An 18,757-nucleotide genomic window follows, 5' to 3' on the forward strand; every position below is an offset into this window, starting at 1 on the left:
AAATTATTTAAACTCTCTGAAGTAAATATACATCCAAGAGGCTCATTAAATTTGGATATAATACAAATTGCTATTCTAAGCTGAAACAGTTCATTTGGATAATGCATTTAATAGAAGTTTGGCCAAGAAGCCAACAGTGGTACAATTAAAAAAAAAAATTAAAAGATCTGCATAATCTACTTAAAATTCAGTGGGTCAAAAATAAATTTTAGAAATAAAATATTTCTATAGTCTCATCCAAACCCCAATATTAAAAATTAAGAGAGATTATAGAAAAAAACCTGAATGTTTCTTGCTTTTCTTGACTATCATGCATTACCTCTTTGGGTTAAAATTCAGTTGGAAAAGGAAATGTTAATACCAGTGACCACAACTTGCCTCTTACTTATAGCCACATTTGGTGACTTACCTCTACTGGTAAGTTGTTGGGAGAAATAAAGGAAGATTTCATTATTGGGATAGGGCACCTTGTGCTTGCAACAGTTATGACTTCAACCTCTGTCATTTACTCTAACCTATTATGAAAAATAAAAATTTATACTTACATAATAGAGTGAAATTTTTAAAAATTATTTTAAATTCAGGAAACTTTAAAAGTACACGTCTTGAAATATCTGAAATTTGTGGTTGGACTAGATAGCCCCTGCAATGTCAATATTTTATAAAGTGAAGTTTTCTCTCCAGGGTCTGCCTGCCTGTGTTAGAATCTCAATAGCTATGCTATCCTGACAAGTTCCCTCATCTATTCCCCAGCCATATATATATATATATATATATATATTTTTTTTTTTTGATGACTAATGGAAGATCCAGACTTAGCCAATCCTTCTCATTGAGAAGGCTGCACATACTTACACAGAGCAGTCAATAAAAGTAATGTAAAGCAATGTACACTAGTAAAGCTGAGGGAAGACAAAAAAAAAAAATTCTATGCAAACTCACCAAAGTTGATCTGATTGCACCCATAAGCATTGCCAGTGACCATGCTTAGCTCTCCATGCACTAAACTGCGACCTCCATTATGCTCTTCTTTGTAGATCTATTCCAAATGTGAAAATGCAAATCCTGATTTGGACTCCTGTGAACTCATGAAGTCTGGCACCACTATCCTACTTAAAACCTGACTCTGTTTTTGTTCTGATCGTGTAGTCCCACATGTACCACCTCTTGATATGTTTTCCTAGACCAAGATAAGAAGAATATTTCCTATAATGTCAAATTAATCTATATCAACCCTCTATAAAATAATAAATGTCATGCCACATCTGTAAGAGTTTTTATTATCTAAGCTGCTAACAACATTTAGGCTGTTAAGTACAAAGTTTACACTGAGAGCAAGTTGACTGAAAATATTTATTTACATATGCAAATACATATGTAATATGACTGTGAGTTGGAATGCCAAGGGTCCATCACAGCAGATAAAAATATAAACGTTACTGACCACTTAGCAAATAACTCATAAGGATTACAACGCATAGTAAAAAGTCATGGTCAATGATGACCAATCCCCTTAAACCTCCTCTAATACTTCTTGAAAGTCTCAGGCATTATAACTAGTCTTCCTTTAACTTGAGAAATTGTGTCTGTTTTCAAAATAATGCCTAATTCCTAATTTGTAATAATAATTTTAAAATTCTGATTTGGTGGAAAGATTAGAAAACCCAGTAAGAGATCTAAATATCTCTTGTAGTACATTAAAATTTCCCCTTTGTTTCTACATGCTCTTGTAATTTTCTTTACTCAAAGGGTCATGGCAAATGTAGTGACTGCAGGTTTGAGTGTATCTCTTAGTTTACAAGACTGTCTTTGCAGAACGAACAATTGTTAACAAAATGAGTCTCATTTTTGAAAATAAATTTTTACATGCTATAAGTGGCTTCCTTGAGTCACCAATATTACTAATTACAAATTATAACTTTTTAAAATTAAAACACTCTCATTAGGATACAACATGAGTGGTTTTCTAATGTAATTCAAATGATTTCCCTTTTTTAAAACTGTTTTTTCCCAGTTCAAGATACACACTGAAAAACTGATTAGTCATTGGAAAGGATTCTTTCATAGTTAAAATTTTGTTATAAGAACATCTACCTATGTGGAGCCATTATCTTGAGAAAGTCATGATTATTTTCATACAAAAAGTTGAAGATGAACTATACCTTGAATATTCACCAAGTTGTTTACTTTTTCTCACAAAATTGAGAATTTCTGCTGAGCAGTATTATTAGGTAGAATAAGAAAAATCATAATATTTACATATGCCTTTTTCTCTTATTTCTCTCTTCCTTCCTAAAAGTTCTTCATTCTTTCCATGTTTATTTGATTATTAGCTCTATATTCCCAGATAATTTTCAAGTCTTATACTCACATGCCATTGACCAATAATTATTTAGCTACTTATGCCTTTCCCCACCAAACTCTGACCAGAGAAGTCTTCTCTAAAACCTAGAAGAATATTTAGAAAGTGCATCTTGGCTAGTCTGCTATGAATGAAAAAAAAAAAATTTGTCTTAATGTTATTTTCATCTGAGAGGAAGATGATTTTCCACTGACCTAATATCATCTTGGTGAAAGAAGGGAGCAGTTCTTACCTTCATTGTATTATTTATCAGTAGGGAAACTGAAGCCCCTGATACACCAAAAAACAGTTAACTTGCCCAAAGTTACAGTGTGACTGTGGCAAAGCTAGATGTGGAATCCAAGACAGAGCTCAGATATTCATCCTAGGCTTGAATTCTAGTTTTCCAAAAAGTTGTTCTTTCTTCTCTCCCTTTCCGTCTAGACCACAAGAGAAATACACTTATCATAACAAAGTATGAAACACAACATTCACGTGGTTACAAAATATTCTTACTTTAAAGTTATTCATGTATGATATGTACATTCTAGACAAATTTTCTTATTACCTACATAAAATTTTGGAAAAGAGATAGATATCTTAAAAGATAGTGGAATTTATTAGGGATATGACAAATAATTTCACTAGTGTCAGCCACTGCACACTTCAAAAACAGTCACTGTTCTGAAGACTAACTTTTTTAAAAACAGGTTTCTAAAAGAATTTATTTAAAATAGAACAGCATATGGGTCAGATCTCACAGGTGAACCAAATCTCCTTAAATTTAAGGGCAGAAAGCTCCGGTTTTCATTTGGGCTCAAATAAGATTAACTTTCAAAATGCAGTTTAATTAGTGGTCATAATTAATATTTTTAAAGTGCTGGGTACTCTCAGAGTATATATTTGTTCTTAGGAGCAATTTAAAACCCCAAATTTTCTAATTCTCTTGTTCTGATCTACATAATTTTTTAACTGAATACTTAGGACATTCGTACTTCTACACTTAATGTAAGATGAAACCAGTGTCATAATAAAAATTTTCCATTTTAACAATGAAGTATGTGTCTCTATTCAACGTCTATGCCTGGACCATTCTAAAGACTATTTATGTCAATGTGGGACACGAGCAGCTTTGGCATTGTCATCTGCCTTTCATGTTCCTATTTGCCTTTTATCATAAGCTCCTCTATTTACTAGATCACATTTAGTGCAATAATATCCTAATACAGACTGATAAAACTTGTCATTATGATATGCAGCTCACATTTCCGTTTTTGTTTGACTTCTGTTATCACAGTACATTACAACCACCTGTCCAGGGTACAGCATCTGATCTTATACATTATCATAGAAAAATATTGAAGGTGTATAAGTTGCTTTGGAAAATGTTCAAATTTTAAATACATATCTATTTACTCCTATTATTCCATTGTTCAGAAAGATAATAATACAAAAGTTTACTCTGGATGCACTGAGAGCATCTATACAGTATAAGAATAAAACATGCAGTCATCTGGTCCCCCAAAAGAGAATCTACTGTCTATGTGCTGGTTGAGGCAACACAGAACATGACTGTATCATTACTGCACGTATTAAAGCAAGTGCTCACCCCTCATTCAAATCTGAGTAAGTTTGACTGGAAAGAGTTGTGGAATCTGGAAACCTAAAAGACTACTCTATATACAATGTTAGCTGAACACATGCATTCCTTCTGAAAACAGCAGAGTGCATTCAGCACTTCATCATATCATGCACACAGGAACAGAGGTGGCTGGAAAAGAATACTGTGATAACTGCACCATAAATAAGCAACCGATACTCTTCCCTTTTTTGTGACAACCTGAAGTAGTTCTAAAGTATAAGGTTCTTTCCTCTATATATGAACATCGATATTGTAGGTCAATTGGATGAAGCTCTGAGTCAATGTCAGAACACAGCAGATATTAGCAACACTAATAAGCAAAGGCATGGATCACAATTACAAACTGCCCTGCTGCTTCACAGTCACTCATACCTTTACACCAACTGGTATTTCTGAAGCACATGGCTAAAGTTAAACTAAACATTTCTGTACTCAGATTATTTTTACCACGCACTTTGAAAGCTTAGCCAAGCTTGTCTCATACATGGTTAAATAGAAAATACCCTGAAATTCAATAAACATCTGAAGTCAAGAAAAAGGTACCATCCTCATCATAAAAGCAACAGAGTCTCAATTTCAATGTTGATTTCTTACACCATGGTTACCTCATTGTCTTGTGCCTATGGTAGGTAGATATTGTAGCATAGCATGGAGATGTGTTCCCCTGAAAACTTCCATTTTGAGAAATGGAAGTTATGGGCACAAAGAAAGGAAAATGGAACCCATGGCAGATAACATCTGTTCTGAGACTCCTGGATTAAAGAGGCACATCTTGTGGGCATGTGAAGAACCTCTAATAGAAATTCTAAAATATCAACTGTTTTTATAAATCACTTTGTTTTTTCACTTCTCCAGTCTGATGGTCGTAACTTGTTTTTCAGTTCTGTTGCTTTTGTTTGGGGATCCTCAGAGATAGTTTAAAAAGCTCATAAAAATGGGTACAGTACATCAAAATATCTCCTTTGATTTTGCTATCATCTTGTGTATGTTAACATATATGTACAGATGGTCATATATGTAATAATATACAAATTACTGCTATATATTTTCAACTTGATGCAAACATTAACTGCCCTGCTCCCACTGCTAAATGTCATGCATGCAGCAATTTAAAAGTATGCCTCTCTGATCAACTTTATAAAGTAAACTTTAGTCAAAAGAAATAAAGTTTTCTAGTTTCTCACAAATGAGTGTGCATTTTATTCTCAATACACAGCATTTAAGAGTCTAGCTATACACAGCCTTTTGTTACTTTTTTTTTTGGTTGATAATAGGCACTTTCTAAGAAGAGAATTTGTGGCCCAAAAGACTCTGAAATTCAGTCTTTAGTACCCCCCTTTCATGAGCGGATCTGTCTGAGCTGTGGTAGTCTATTGTATCAACTCAGCAGAAGTCCAGCAGTAGAACTGTGTGCAAAAAAAGCTTTAGAAAATTGTAACCAGAAGAAAATTATAGAAAAGCAGTTGTCTGAGTTGAGCAACTTAACGTCTACTATTTAGTTTTCTTTTTTTTCTAACCACATTTCATGTATTACCTCTATAAGCAGTTAAGAATCAGGTGTGAACAATTCTGTACCCGTGTTTCATTCTTTCTAAGTCACGAATAAGCTACAAAAACTTGTCTATTTATATTCTTTTTTATTTTATATCATTCTAGTTTAATTTTTGATATGATTACTTAAATGTATTTTGTTTGCTTGTTTCTTTGCTAAGAGCCTTTTAACTTCACCCTTGAACAAGTTTTAAAAAAACAAATTTAGAACATTCATCACCTTTGGAAAATCACCATCTCTAACATGAGTTGTTAAAAGGCCCTTTTACCCTGTGATGCAGTATTTCTATAATATACACTATATTAATAGTTTCATATTTATGGGGTTGATAAAATCAGCTTATAAGATGGTGGCTGTTATTCAAGACAGAGGGAGTAGGGATATCCTTACATAAGAGTTTATGATTACTATCTAAGTATAATGTTAAAAAAGGAGAGGTATAGTTGAGCAAAAATGCAATTCATGCACAAACCCCATAGCAGTAAGTTCTCAGCATCCCACACTGCTATCTGACTGAGGCAACAAAACAGTCATTTAAATGGAGCAAACACTGTCTATTGGGGAAAATAACCTAACACTAAGTTACAGAAAAATAGCCTATGGAAAGGGATCACAAAATGGCACTAACATTTTAAAGTGTTGAATGCTTCCTTGGCATTAATTTATAATTTTAACTTAACAGAAGAGTGAGGAAATGACAGCTCAATATAGTCGGCCTGAGATCAAATTTGTCATGGCAACATTGGCAGGTTGGACCCTGATTCTTTAACTATTACATTGCCTTGGTTAACAAAAATCATACCTTTTAAAATTATAGAGATTATAAATAAATGTAAAGCGTACATGCAGTCAACTGCATAATATACAAGCGAGATCTATGTTTTTAATAATTATCTTCTTTGGCAGGCCAGAATCCAGCTGGACATGCAATATTTACATATCAAAATCCATATTGTGTTCATCATATTGAAAGCAAGTGAAAATATATATATATATGTATATACTGTATATACACACATATGTATATAGATGTATATACTATTTTTAACATATTAACAAATATATATGTGTATATATATATATATATTAAAAGTGGATATCATCTTTGTCAGATTCAGGTGTCTCAGGCCTTGAAACACTAAAAATATCCTGACACGGTATTTGGGGAGGTACTTGGAGCGGCATTTGGGATTTGGGAGAAGAGGTCGGGGGCACACTTTTTTCTGAAAGTATTTTTAAAATTTCTGCCACCTGCTTCTCCAGGGCAGTCATTCTGCAGCTTAGCAGCTGAATGTCCTCTTTGAGTTCATGTTTGACTTCCTGCAGTGTGGTCTGTAAGGCCTGCTCAGGGATGGGATAAAAGGGGTGCTTGGCATCAGCCTGGATGGGGCTATGCTCTAGCGGACTTCGCGCCTCCCCAGCCTTATCCAAACGAAGGTCACTTTTTGTAATCCCACTGTCACAAGAATCTGTTTTTCTTAATGGATTTTTGGTGACGCTGTTCTCTGAATCACTGCCCTTGGGGTCCTCGGACAGTAGCCCCATCGACTCAGCTTTAGTGACATTATTCCAGTCTTCCTTCTTCTCCTCATGGGCTCCCATATTATTCTTGAGTCGCAGCCACCCTTTTCCATTTCCATTCTTCATTCTTATGGGGCTGTTGACTTTGAGACATTTGGGGTCAGCACCGCCACTGGGCTTGAGTTCCATGGCATCACGGTTGTTTTGTTTGAGGGACTCGCTGGTTTTCACATAGGCCAGAGATGTCTGAATGGGCGTAATCTGTGACACGGTGACCACACTGGTGCCAGTGATGGAGGCTCCATTCTGTAAAGAGCGGCTTTCTACCTGCAGCTGGTTCCGCTCAGGGTCACTCTGCGTTGACCCCTGATTCCGCAGCTCCTTCTGCTGCTTGAACTTCTGGAAGAGCTTTCTTACTGGGTGGTCCACGGGGATGCTGAGGGTGACCTCATTCTTTTGTCTGAGGCGCTCCTCCTCTTCTTTCTTCACATCACTGATTTTGCGGAAAATGATCTGTGGAGGGGGAGAGAGATAAAAAACATGATAATAAAAACAGTAGGCATAGAGACAATTTACCTCTACATAATAAAGGTCATATATGACAAACCCACAGTCAACATCATTCTCAATGGTGAAAAACTTAAACCACTTCCAATAAGATTAGGAACAAGACAAGGTTGCCCACTCTCACCACTATTATTCAACATAGTTTTGGAAGTTTTAGCCACAGCAATCAGAGAAGAAAAAGAAATAAAAGGAATCCAAATCGGAAAAGAAGAAGTAAAGCTGTCACTGTTTGCAGATGACATGATACTATACATAGAGAATCCTAAAGATGCTACCAGAAAAATATTAAAGCTAAACAATGAATTTGGTAAAGTAGCAGGATACAAAATTAATGTACAGAAATCTCTTGCATTCCTATACACTAATGATGAGAAATCTGAAAGAGAAATTAAGGAAACACTCTCATTTACCACTGCAACAAAAAGAATAAAATACCTAGGAATAAACCTACCTAAGGAGACAAAAGACCTGTATGCAGAAAACTATAAGACACTGATGAAAGAAATCAAAGATGATACAAATAGATGGAGAGATATACTATGTTCTCGGATTGGAAGAATCAACATTGTGAAAATGACTATACTACGCAAAGCAATCTACAGATTCAATGCAATCCCTATCAAACTACCAATGGCATTTTTCACAGAACTAGAGCAAAAAATTTCACAATTTGTATGGAAACACAAAAGACCCCAAATAGCCAAAGCAGTCTTGAGAAAGAAAAATGGAGCTGGAGGAATCAGGCTCCTGGACTTCATACTATACTACAAAGCTACAGTAATCAAGACAGTATGGTACTGGCACAAAAACAGAAATATAGATCAATGGAACAGGATAGAAAGCCCACAGATAAGTCCACACACATATGGTCACCTTGTCTTTAATAAAGGAGGCAAGAATATACAATGGAGAAAAGACAGTCTCTTCAATAAGTGGTGCTGGGAAAACTGGACAGCTACATGTAAAAGAATGAAATTAGAACACTCCCTAACACCATACACAAAAATAAACTCAAAATGGATTAAAGATCTAAATGTAAGGCCAGACGCTATAAAACTCGTAGAGGAAAACATAGGGAGAACACTCTATGACATAAATTACAGCAAGATCCTTTTTGATCCACCTCCTAGAAAAATGGAAATAAAAACAAAAATAAACAAATGGGACCTAATGAAACTTAAAAGCTTTTGCACAGCAAAGGAAAGCATCAACAAGACAAAAAGACAACCCTCAGAATCAGAGAAAATATTTGCAAATGAAGCAATGGACAAAGGATTAATCTCCACAATATACAAGCAGCTCATGCAGCTGAATATCAAAAAAAACAAACACCCCAATCCAAAAATGGGCAGAAGACCTCAATAGACATTTCTCCAAAGAAGATATACAGATTGCCAACAAACACATGAAAGAATGCTCAACATCACTAATCATTAGAGAAATGCACGTCAAAAGTACAATGAGGTATCACCTCACACCAGTCAGAATGGCCATCATCAAAAAATCTACAAACAATAAATGCTGGAGAGGGTGTGGAGAAAAGGGAATCCTCTTGCACTGTTGGTGGGAATGTAAATTGATAGAGCCACTGTGGAGAACAGTATGGAAGTTCCTTAAAAAACTAAAAATAGAACTACCATATGACCCAGCAATCCCACTACTGTACATATATCCTGAGAAAACCATAATTCAAAAAGAGTCATGTACCACAATGTTCATTGCAGCACTATTTACAATAGCCAGGACATGGAAGCTACCTAAGTGTCCATTGAAAGATGAATGGATAAAGAAGATGCAGTACATATATACAATGGAATATTACTCAGCCATAAAAAGAAACAAAACTGAGTTATTTGTTATGAGGTGGATGGACCTAGAGTCTGTCATACAGAGTGAAGTAAGTCAGAAAGAGAAAAACAAATACCGTATGCTAACACATATATATGGAATCTAAAAAAAAAAAGAAAGGTTCTGAAGAACCTCAGGGCAGGACAGGAATAAAGATGCAGATGTAGAGAATGGACTTGAGGGCACAGGGAGGGGGAAGGGTAACTGGGACAAAGTGAGAGAGTGGCATGGACATATATACACTACCAAATGTAAAATAGATAGCTAGTGGGAAGCAGCCGCGTAGCACAGGGAGATCAGCTTGGTGCTTTGTGACCACCTAGAGGGGTGGGATAGGGAGGGTGGGAGGGAGACACAAGAGGGAGGAGATATGGGGATATATGTATATGTATAGCTGATTCACTTTGTTATACATCAGAAAGTAACACAACGGTGTAAAGCAATTATACTCCAATAAAGATGTTAAAAAATAATAATAAAAATAATAAAATTACCTTATTGAAAATAAATAAATAAATAAAAATAAAAACATATGACTTTATACTTGTGTGACAAGATACCAGTTGTACTTTGTTTTATAAAGGAAACCCTTGAAGATAGGGTAAGATCATTTCTAAAGGGAAAAATATTCCAATGCCAGTTAACAGATGCAATACACTTAAAATCCAACACAGAAACACTGACAAAGCTTGCTTAGCTTACTTAGTTCCACTTCCTTGCATATCAGAGAGGGAGTATAGTAAAGAGACAACTGAACAGAGCTATTTGCTTTCATGTTCATGTTCCCATTTCATAGAAAATATCTAAATATATAAATGTAAACATTTATGTTAGTATATATATACATGTGTGTATACTTTTATGTGTAAGAAAACATATTTATCTCTTAATTTTCCTTGCAATACATCACTATTTTTTGTAAGGTTTTCTTTTGAATCATATAGATATGATCCAAAGCCATTTTTAATACCATCCTCTGTTTAGAGGCCAAATAGTAAGGGTTCTAGGCTATAAAACTACTGAAAAGTTAAACAGTTTACCAACATAGCACGTGGGTTGGGTGGGAGGAGGGATTAAATTTATTTATGTGGCTCCAGAGGGCAGAACAAGGATTTATACTTAGAAGTTTCTGGAATGTAAATACCAAGTCAGTATACAAATTTCATTTCAAACTACTACCTATTAATTGAATAAACTGCCTTGAAAACTCATGAAACTCACACCACTGAAATAGCCAAACAGAAATACGAATGTTGTCTGTGTAATACTTTCACTGAGGAGGAGGTTGGACTCTTCAAATTCCAATATTCTTTAAAATTCAAATATAAAATTAAATACATAGTACATGTAGTGTTAGATGAGTATTCACAAATAAGTAAGCATAAATTTTAGTAAAAATATATTTTGAAAATAATACTGGGAAGAAGTTACAACTCCATTAAGAGAAATTTAAAAGGCTGACTATGTAAGAAATTATTACCACTTATATTATCAGAGTTAGAAGTGAATTTGGTAAGCGTGAGATTTTTGCTCAGTCATCTAAAGAACAAAATAACTGCAGATGAGGGTTATAAGGAATATTCACAAGGGAGTTATATTAATGTGCTTTCAGAATCAGACAATTTTATGACACTAGCAAAATTACTTACCTCCATCACCCTCTCTCATTAAGCTGTTGGTTAGATTAGAAATACATGTGAAGCACATAGTCTCCAGCACATAAGTGACACTCAAAATATGCTGGTTGTCTCCCTTGAACTCTCATAAAATACTTCCTGTTTGAAAACATTTTCATCACCTCTTGGAGATTCAGCAGCTTCCAGGAATAACATATAATCATTGACCTCATACTAGAAACCAATACTAGCGATGATCACTGTAAACACAAAAGTCAAGGAGAAGCAATCCTCCATCTAAAAGCACATCATTTTCTAAATTAAGATTGATACACTAAATATAGCTTATCAAGCGGCAATAATTTGTATTTTAAAATAAATATTCTCTAAATTCAATAGCTGTCTATTAACACCAGCATATTTTTCCTTCTCTACTGGCACATGAAACTGGATATTTTTTTAAAATGTAATACTAATCTCTAAGTCTGACATCAAAGTTCCAGGAGTTTAATTAGAAGTCTTTCAAAGGGTTGACATGTTTCTTGTGCTTCCTGAGTAAACAGGGCTCATGCTAAACCTTCAAGATATTAACACTCTTTGGTACTGGACAAATCAAAACATGGAAACACAGATACTCTATTCCTATATCATCTCCATTCATTGAAAAGGCATTTACTTTGATTCTATCAACTGACATGACATCCTCCTTCCCACTCCGCTCTGACCTTGTTTGCCTTTTTAAAGGTAGTTACTTAACCTTGGAAAGACATAGCCTTAGTGCAGTATGGTAACTGATATTACCCTTCACGTTTGGGGAAAAAAGCATCTATTTCAAATGAACAGTGGAGGAGGGCACATAGGGGTGTCAGATAAAATGCAGGACATCCATGTAATATTTAGGACACACACTAAGAAATCATGCATTATTTATCTGAATGGGACATACTGATACTGCCATGTAAAGTTCACAGTTTATGAAAGATTTGGGGTTCCTGGAGACTGAGAATCTGTGGACATCTTAGGCCACAGCTTTATGTTTTAAATTTTCAATACAATGGCTAATAATTGCTTATAATTATTGTGTGCTTACCAGGTTTGGGATGCTTTGTGATTTAAAGGTATAATGTACCCATGTAAAATATCAGTAGAAAAAGCCTTCTTTCTCCAGTTTCCCTTACCACCAGCCGGCCCCACCCCACCAAGAACCAACAAAGCCATCTGCACTGCTACTATTAAGTGGAGAACAAAGACTCCTAATGCCAAACTACTGAGAACAAAGAAAAAAAAAAAAAAAATTCTATCACAGGGCCAGGCTGCCAGTCTGCGTCAAGGGACAAATGAGATAGAACTGGGTTGGCATATTTTGCCACCAAGAAGATATAAAATGAAATGAGAAAGAATGAGGTTTTGTATATGGAAGACAGAGTCCTAAGAGTTCACACCTGGATTTGATAAACTATTTAAGATAACCAGGCTTTTAAACCAGAGGTCACTTTAAAAAAACTATTGGTTTGAATGGAGTTTACTGAATAAGACTAAATTTATTTTATTTCTTTTGACTGCAGAGCAGAAATTCTGGCTTATTGAAAAATACTTATAAAAATTTGCATATAGCAAAGAAGTCACAGACATATTATCTCATTTAACTGTCATAACTACTCTATAAGATAGGTCCTATTATTCTCATGTTACGGAAGAGCAAACTGAGGCACAAAGAGTTTAACTGGTTTGCATTAGGTCACACAGCTAGTAAGTGGCCAGGATACAAACCCAAGGAGTCAGATTACAAATAGTCTTAACCATTATACTCTACTGCAGCTCCTTAAGATAACTTTGACACCATCTTCTGGACCCTGTGAAAACCTGGATAGGTGAGTGGGTGAAGTAGGGAGTGATATAGCAGTTTAACATCCAAAAGGTAACCCTTCATAGAGCATTTGCCATGATGAACCATCCCTCAAAGTGGTGAATTGAACAAACAACTGAAGCTCTGTGCTTGTTAAACAAGTAGAGAGTTGACAAATTCTTGCTGAGTAGAATCAGGTTCAAATCTTTGACCCACAAATCAATCTTTAAAGAACTTGAATCAGAATCCTTCAATTGTAAGAATAGAATGACATCCATTAAGAACTTATTTTCTAGTTGATGACAAAGCAAAACTTTCCTAATGCAAGGTAAGAGAATATAAGCTCTGAAATTAAAAACAAAGAAACAAAAAAACAGAGTTGATTTTATTATATTTACAGGGTTTAGAGACTAATAATCTACTGAGGTGTCACAACCAGTTGATCTATGTCTTACATGTAAAGCATGATAGCTTTCTGTTGTGTCTTAAGTTATAAAAAGTTCATTATATAACAAATAAGAAAACAAAACTCACTGTATTTCAAAACCTTTAAATGTAATAAGCCATCTCTATAAGTCCTTATAGTTTTGAAGATCACTTTATGACCCTAAACTCCAAGTTTGAATAACGATGTATTTTTATGACTAAGGAGACTACATTTCATCATAAAAAATAGGATGGAAAATATTCTACATTACTATTACAAGTATGAACATTCTCAAATAAATTATCTGAGCTCATGCTGAATCTTTCCTTTTAAAGAAGTACTTTTTACCTTTAACTTTTTAATCATGTAAAATAAAATGGTTCAAATTAGTAAGGAATAGAAAGATTGATCAATTTTATTTAGTTAAACCTTTAAAAACAGTGTATAGTTTAGTTTAGATTTAAAAATCTGCATGCTACTTTTTGGCAATTGAAAGAATCTTCAAACAATAAGAGTTTTCATAATCCAGTTGATTCTTACATTGGCAATATGTCATACAGAAAGTAAAAATTGTCCTGTTAATTCAATAATTCAATACGTAAGCCGTATAGATGAATTCTACTTAATGATAACATGGAAATGATGATGATTTTTCCCTAGAAGGCAAAGATTAAAAAACAAAATCCCCCAAAACATTATTTTAGAAAGTGTTAAAGGATCTGAGTGAAGTTCATAGGAGATCAACTTACATGAATTAAATCATGTAAAAAAAATGTATATCCATGATTATCAACATGGTGTTTGATACTCAAATTAGCTTTTAAAAATGCAACATTTGTTTTTTTTTCCTCAGTGTTAATAATCTAGAACCTCCTGCACTTGATGTATTCTGTGTCTTTTGCCCAATGGCAAATCAAATTGCTAATGAACACCAAAAAATTAAGGACAAAATTTAAAAAGAAAAATCACGAATCAGGCTATGATTCTATTGGTAGAATGCACAATAGTCTGTACTCTTTCTATCAGCAAAGAGGTTTATTTCATTTAAGCTTTTCTTCTCCTTGCTTCATTATGTTCTGGGGAGCCCATGATAGAAGGTTTAATTTATTTAAATGATAAAATCTTCTTAAACTTAACAGGGAACATGTCCAACTGAGCTTTCCATTTCAAAAGTAGGACATTTGATCATAAAAGGGATATCAAAATTAAATAATTTGAATGTGTACTGAACTTTGAAATCCAATAAAGGCAGGGGGAAAAAAAGGGGTTAGAATCATTTATTTAATGACATGGATTTAGTGTTATGTAATTTGGAGGATAGAGGTGCGCTCTCTGAAATGACCCATCACTTTCCAGATCTGTGAATTGACTAGGAATCTATAGATATATGCAATCAAGCAGCAGCTCCAGTTCATCTGACATTTAAGGATCTAGCTGGTTTGGTTCTTTGGTTCTTTTTACTGCTTCTATAAACTTAGTCACTAATTCTAACTCTAGTCCTTTCAGTCATTCCAACCTGAACTAATACAACAAAGCAGTACTTATTAAACACTATCATGTATATATCAGAGGCTATAAACTTTTCTTAACAAAGGCCACAGTGACAGAGCTGTGGTAGGTGACCATGTGTGACTGAAGGATAACAATGGTGCATCACTCTCTGTTTGAAATATGGCTGCCTTGCTTCATTTCAGCCACTCATAGATCTATAGGCTCTTCAGGGGCAAGGAATGTGTTACAGATCTAGTTTAGCCTCTTCGGTCCTAAATAAACTTTGAGGAATTAATTAATTAACTGATTAATGTAAAGAAAAAGGAAGGAAGGGAGGTGAGTAGAAAGGAAAAAGGAAGTGAGAAAAAGAATATGTTTTGATTTTGTTAATGTGTTGGGAAATGCCTAATGTGAATAAGGGTGGTGAGTAAGATGCAAATGCAGGACATTCTAGAATTACTGATACAATTACATGTTTTTATAACTAAAGTCTTTTTTTCATTAAAAAAATAATAAAAGAAGGAAGCTAAAGTCTTCAAAACCAAGAATATAGCTGTTCCAAGGTAAAGCTGGCAAGGTTTAGATTCACTGTCTCAAATATTGCAGTAATCCATGATTTGTCCTCCTTGCCTCAATTTCTAGCTTCATTTCCCTTTATTCCATTCTTTGCTATTGTGTATCAGATATGATAGTGTCCCACGCAAAAAATCACAGAGGAAAACTAAAGCTCTTTAATAAAGTCAGCAAGCCTACAGTGGTTCAGTCTACCTGCCCCTACAATCTCTATTTTCTTCAGTCTCACTTGACCTTAACACACCAGCCACTGAATCACTTTGAGATCCAGAATGTAATACTGCACATATTGTTCTCTCTCCTCCTCCTAACCTGCTGGGGAGCTCCTACTTATCCTTTAATTCTTTGCCCAACTGTGCTCTTCTTTATGAGGCAGAACCAGCTACATAATATGTAGGGCCAAATAAACATAAAAATTCAGGTCCTCTAATGTCATGCTTAATGGTAAAATACTGAAAGCTCTCCCCTGAGTTCAGGAAAGAAACAAGCATGTGCCATCTTGCCACCCCTATTCATCATTGTGCTAAAGGTTCTAGCCAGGGAAATTGTCAAGAAAATGAAATAAAAGACATCCAGAATGAAAAAGAATTAAAACTATCTTGATTTGGAGATGACATGATTAGGTACACAGAAAATCCACACGCACGTGCACACACACGCACACAAAACTATTAGAGCTAATAAAGGAGTTCAGCAAGAATACAGGATACAAAATCAACATCAAAGTTAGTTGTATTTCTATACACTAGTAATGAACCATCTGAAAATAAAGCTAATAAAATAATGTCATTGAAAATAGCATCAAAGAGAATAGAATACTTAGGAAAAATTTTAACAAAATAAGTGCAGGACTTATACACAAAAACTATAAAACATTGTTGAAATAAATTAAAGAAGACCTAAATAAATAGAAAGACATCTCATGTTTATGGGTTGAAAGACTTAATATTGTTAACATTACAGTATTCCCCAAATTGATCTGTAGATTTAATTCAATTCCTATCAAAATTATTACTGCTTATTTTTCAGAAATTGACAAGCTGATCCTAAAATTCAGGTGGAAATGCGAGGGACTCAGAATAGCTTAAAAAAATCAAAATATACAAATGTAATTGGAGGATTCATATTCCCAGTTTAAAAACTTATTATAACTAATTAGAGAAATGCAAATCAAAACTACAATGAGGTATCACCACACACCAGTCAGAATGGCCATCATCAAAACATCTACAAACTATAAATGCTGAAGAGGGTGTGGAGAAAAGGGAACCCTCCTACACTGTTGGTGGGAATGTAAATTGGTACAGCCACTATGGAGAACAGTATGGAGGTTCCTTAAAAAACTAAAAATAGAACTACCATGTGACCCAGCAATCCAACTCCTGGGCATATACCTGGAGGAAACCATAATTCAAAAAGATACATGCAATGTTCATTGCAGCACTATTTATAATAGCCAGGACATGGAAGCATCCTAAATGTCCATCAACAGAAGAATGGATAAAGAAGATGTGGCACATATATACAATGGAATATTACTCAGCCATAAAAAAGAACAAAACAATACCATTTGCAGCAACATGGACGGACCTAGAGATTGTCATAGTGAGTGAAGTAAGCCAGACACAGAAAGACAAATATCATATGATATTGCTTATATGTATTATCTAAAAACAAGGGTACAAATGAACTTATTTACAAAATAGAAGTAGAGTCATGGATGTAGAAAACAAGCTTATGGTTACCAGGGGATAAGGGGGCAGGGATAAACTGGGAGATTGGGACTGACATATACATACTATTTACTATATATAAAATAGATAACTAATAAGAACCTGTTGTATAGCACAGGGAACTCTACTCAATACTCTGTAATGGCCTATATGGGAAAAGAATCTAAAAAAAGAAAAGAAATCAAAAACATGAGGAAAAAAATCTTGTTACAAAGCTATAGTAATCAAGACAGTGTGGTGCTGGCATATACATCAATGGAATAGAACTAAGGTAAATAAATAAATAAACAGATAAATAAATAAATACACCTATGCATTTATGGTCAATTGCTTTTTGACAAGGCTGCCAAGGGGATTCAATGAAGAAAGATCAATCTTTTCAACAAATGCTGCTGGAGCAACTGCATATTTACAAATAAAATATGAATATGGATGACAGCCTCATACCATATACAAAATTTGACTCCAAATGTATCAAAGACCTAAATGTAAGAGCTAAAACTATAAAATTCCTAGAAGAAATCCAAGGCACAAATTTTAGTGACCCTGAATTAGGCAAAGCTTTCTTAGACATCTAAATCTCAAGCTACCAAATATATTAAATAAATAAATTGGGCTTCACAAAAATTCAAAACTTTTTTGCTTCAAAGGACACTATCACAAAAGTAAAAAAACTCACAAAATGGGAGAAAATATTTGCAAATCATATACCTGATCTAGCATACAGAATATATAAAGACCTATTACGATTCAACAATTAAAAGACAAAAAAATTTAAATTTAAAAATAGTTACAATAGCCAGAACATGGAAGCAACCTAAATGTCCATCGACAGATGAATGGATAAAGAAGATGTGGAACATATATACAATGTTAGTCATAAAAAAGAATTAGTCATAAAAAAGAATGAAATAATACCATTTGCAGCAACACAGATAGACCTAGAGATTATCATACTAAGTGAAGTAAGTCAGAGAAAGACAAATATCATATGATATTGCTTATATGTGGAATCTAAAAAAGAAAATGATACAAATAAACTTATATACAAAACAGAAATTGACTCATAGATATAGAAAACAAACTTATGGTTACCAAAGGGGAAACGATAGAGGGGGAGGGATAAATTAGGTGTGAGATTAACACATACACACTACTATATATAAAATAGATAACCAACAAGGACCTACTGTATAGCACAGGGAACTATACTCAATATTTTGTAATAACCTATAAGGGAAAACAATCTGAAAAAGAATATATATATATATATATATGTGTGTATATATATATATATATATATATATATATATATGTATGTATGTATAACTGAATCACTTTGCTGTTCACCGGAAATTAACACAACATCGTGAGTCCACTAAACTTCTATTAAAAAAATATATAAAAATGGTCAAAGAATTTGAATAGACATTTCCCCAAAGATGGTATACAAATGACCAATAGGCACATGAAAAGATGTTCAGCATAATTAGTCATTAGGGAAATGAAAGTCAAAACCACAATGATATACATTTCACATCCTCTAGGATGGCTATAATTAAAAGATAACAAATATTATTAATAACAGAAAATACCAAGT

The 18,757-nt window shown here is 34.1% G+C and overlaps 1 protein-coding gene across 2 annotated transcripts in view; it reads right to left on the reverse strand.

Moving 5' to 3' along the window:
* Nucleotides 1-2,074: 2,074 nt before the first annotated feature.
* The window catches only part of KCNH5 (potassium voltage-gated channel subfamily H member 5), a 332,682-nt gene continuing 315,999 nt past the window's right edge, over nt 2,075-18,757 (reverse strand). For both annotated transcript variants that reach the window (XM_007192964.2, XM_057541888.1), the window contains one exon: nt 2,075-7,569. In XM_007192964.2, coding sequence (XP_007193026.1) covers nt 6,622-7,569 — 948 coding nt within the window. In that variant the 3' untranslated portion in view covers nt 2,075-6,621. The remainder of the gene's footprint in view (nt 7,570-18,757) is intronic.

This window comes from Balaenoptera acutorostrata, chromosome 3 (genome assembly GCF_949987535.1).
Source record: "Balaenoptera acutorostrata chromosome 3, mBalAcu1.1, whole genome shotgun sequence".
NCBI classification, from domain to species: domain Eukaryota; kingdom Metazoa; phylum Chordata; class Mammalia; order Artiodactyla; family Balaenopteridae; genus Balaenoptera; species Balaenoptera acutorostrata.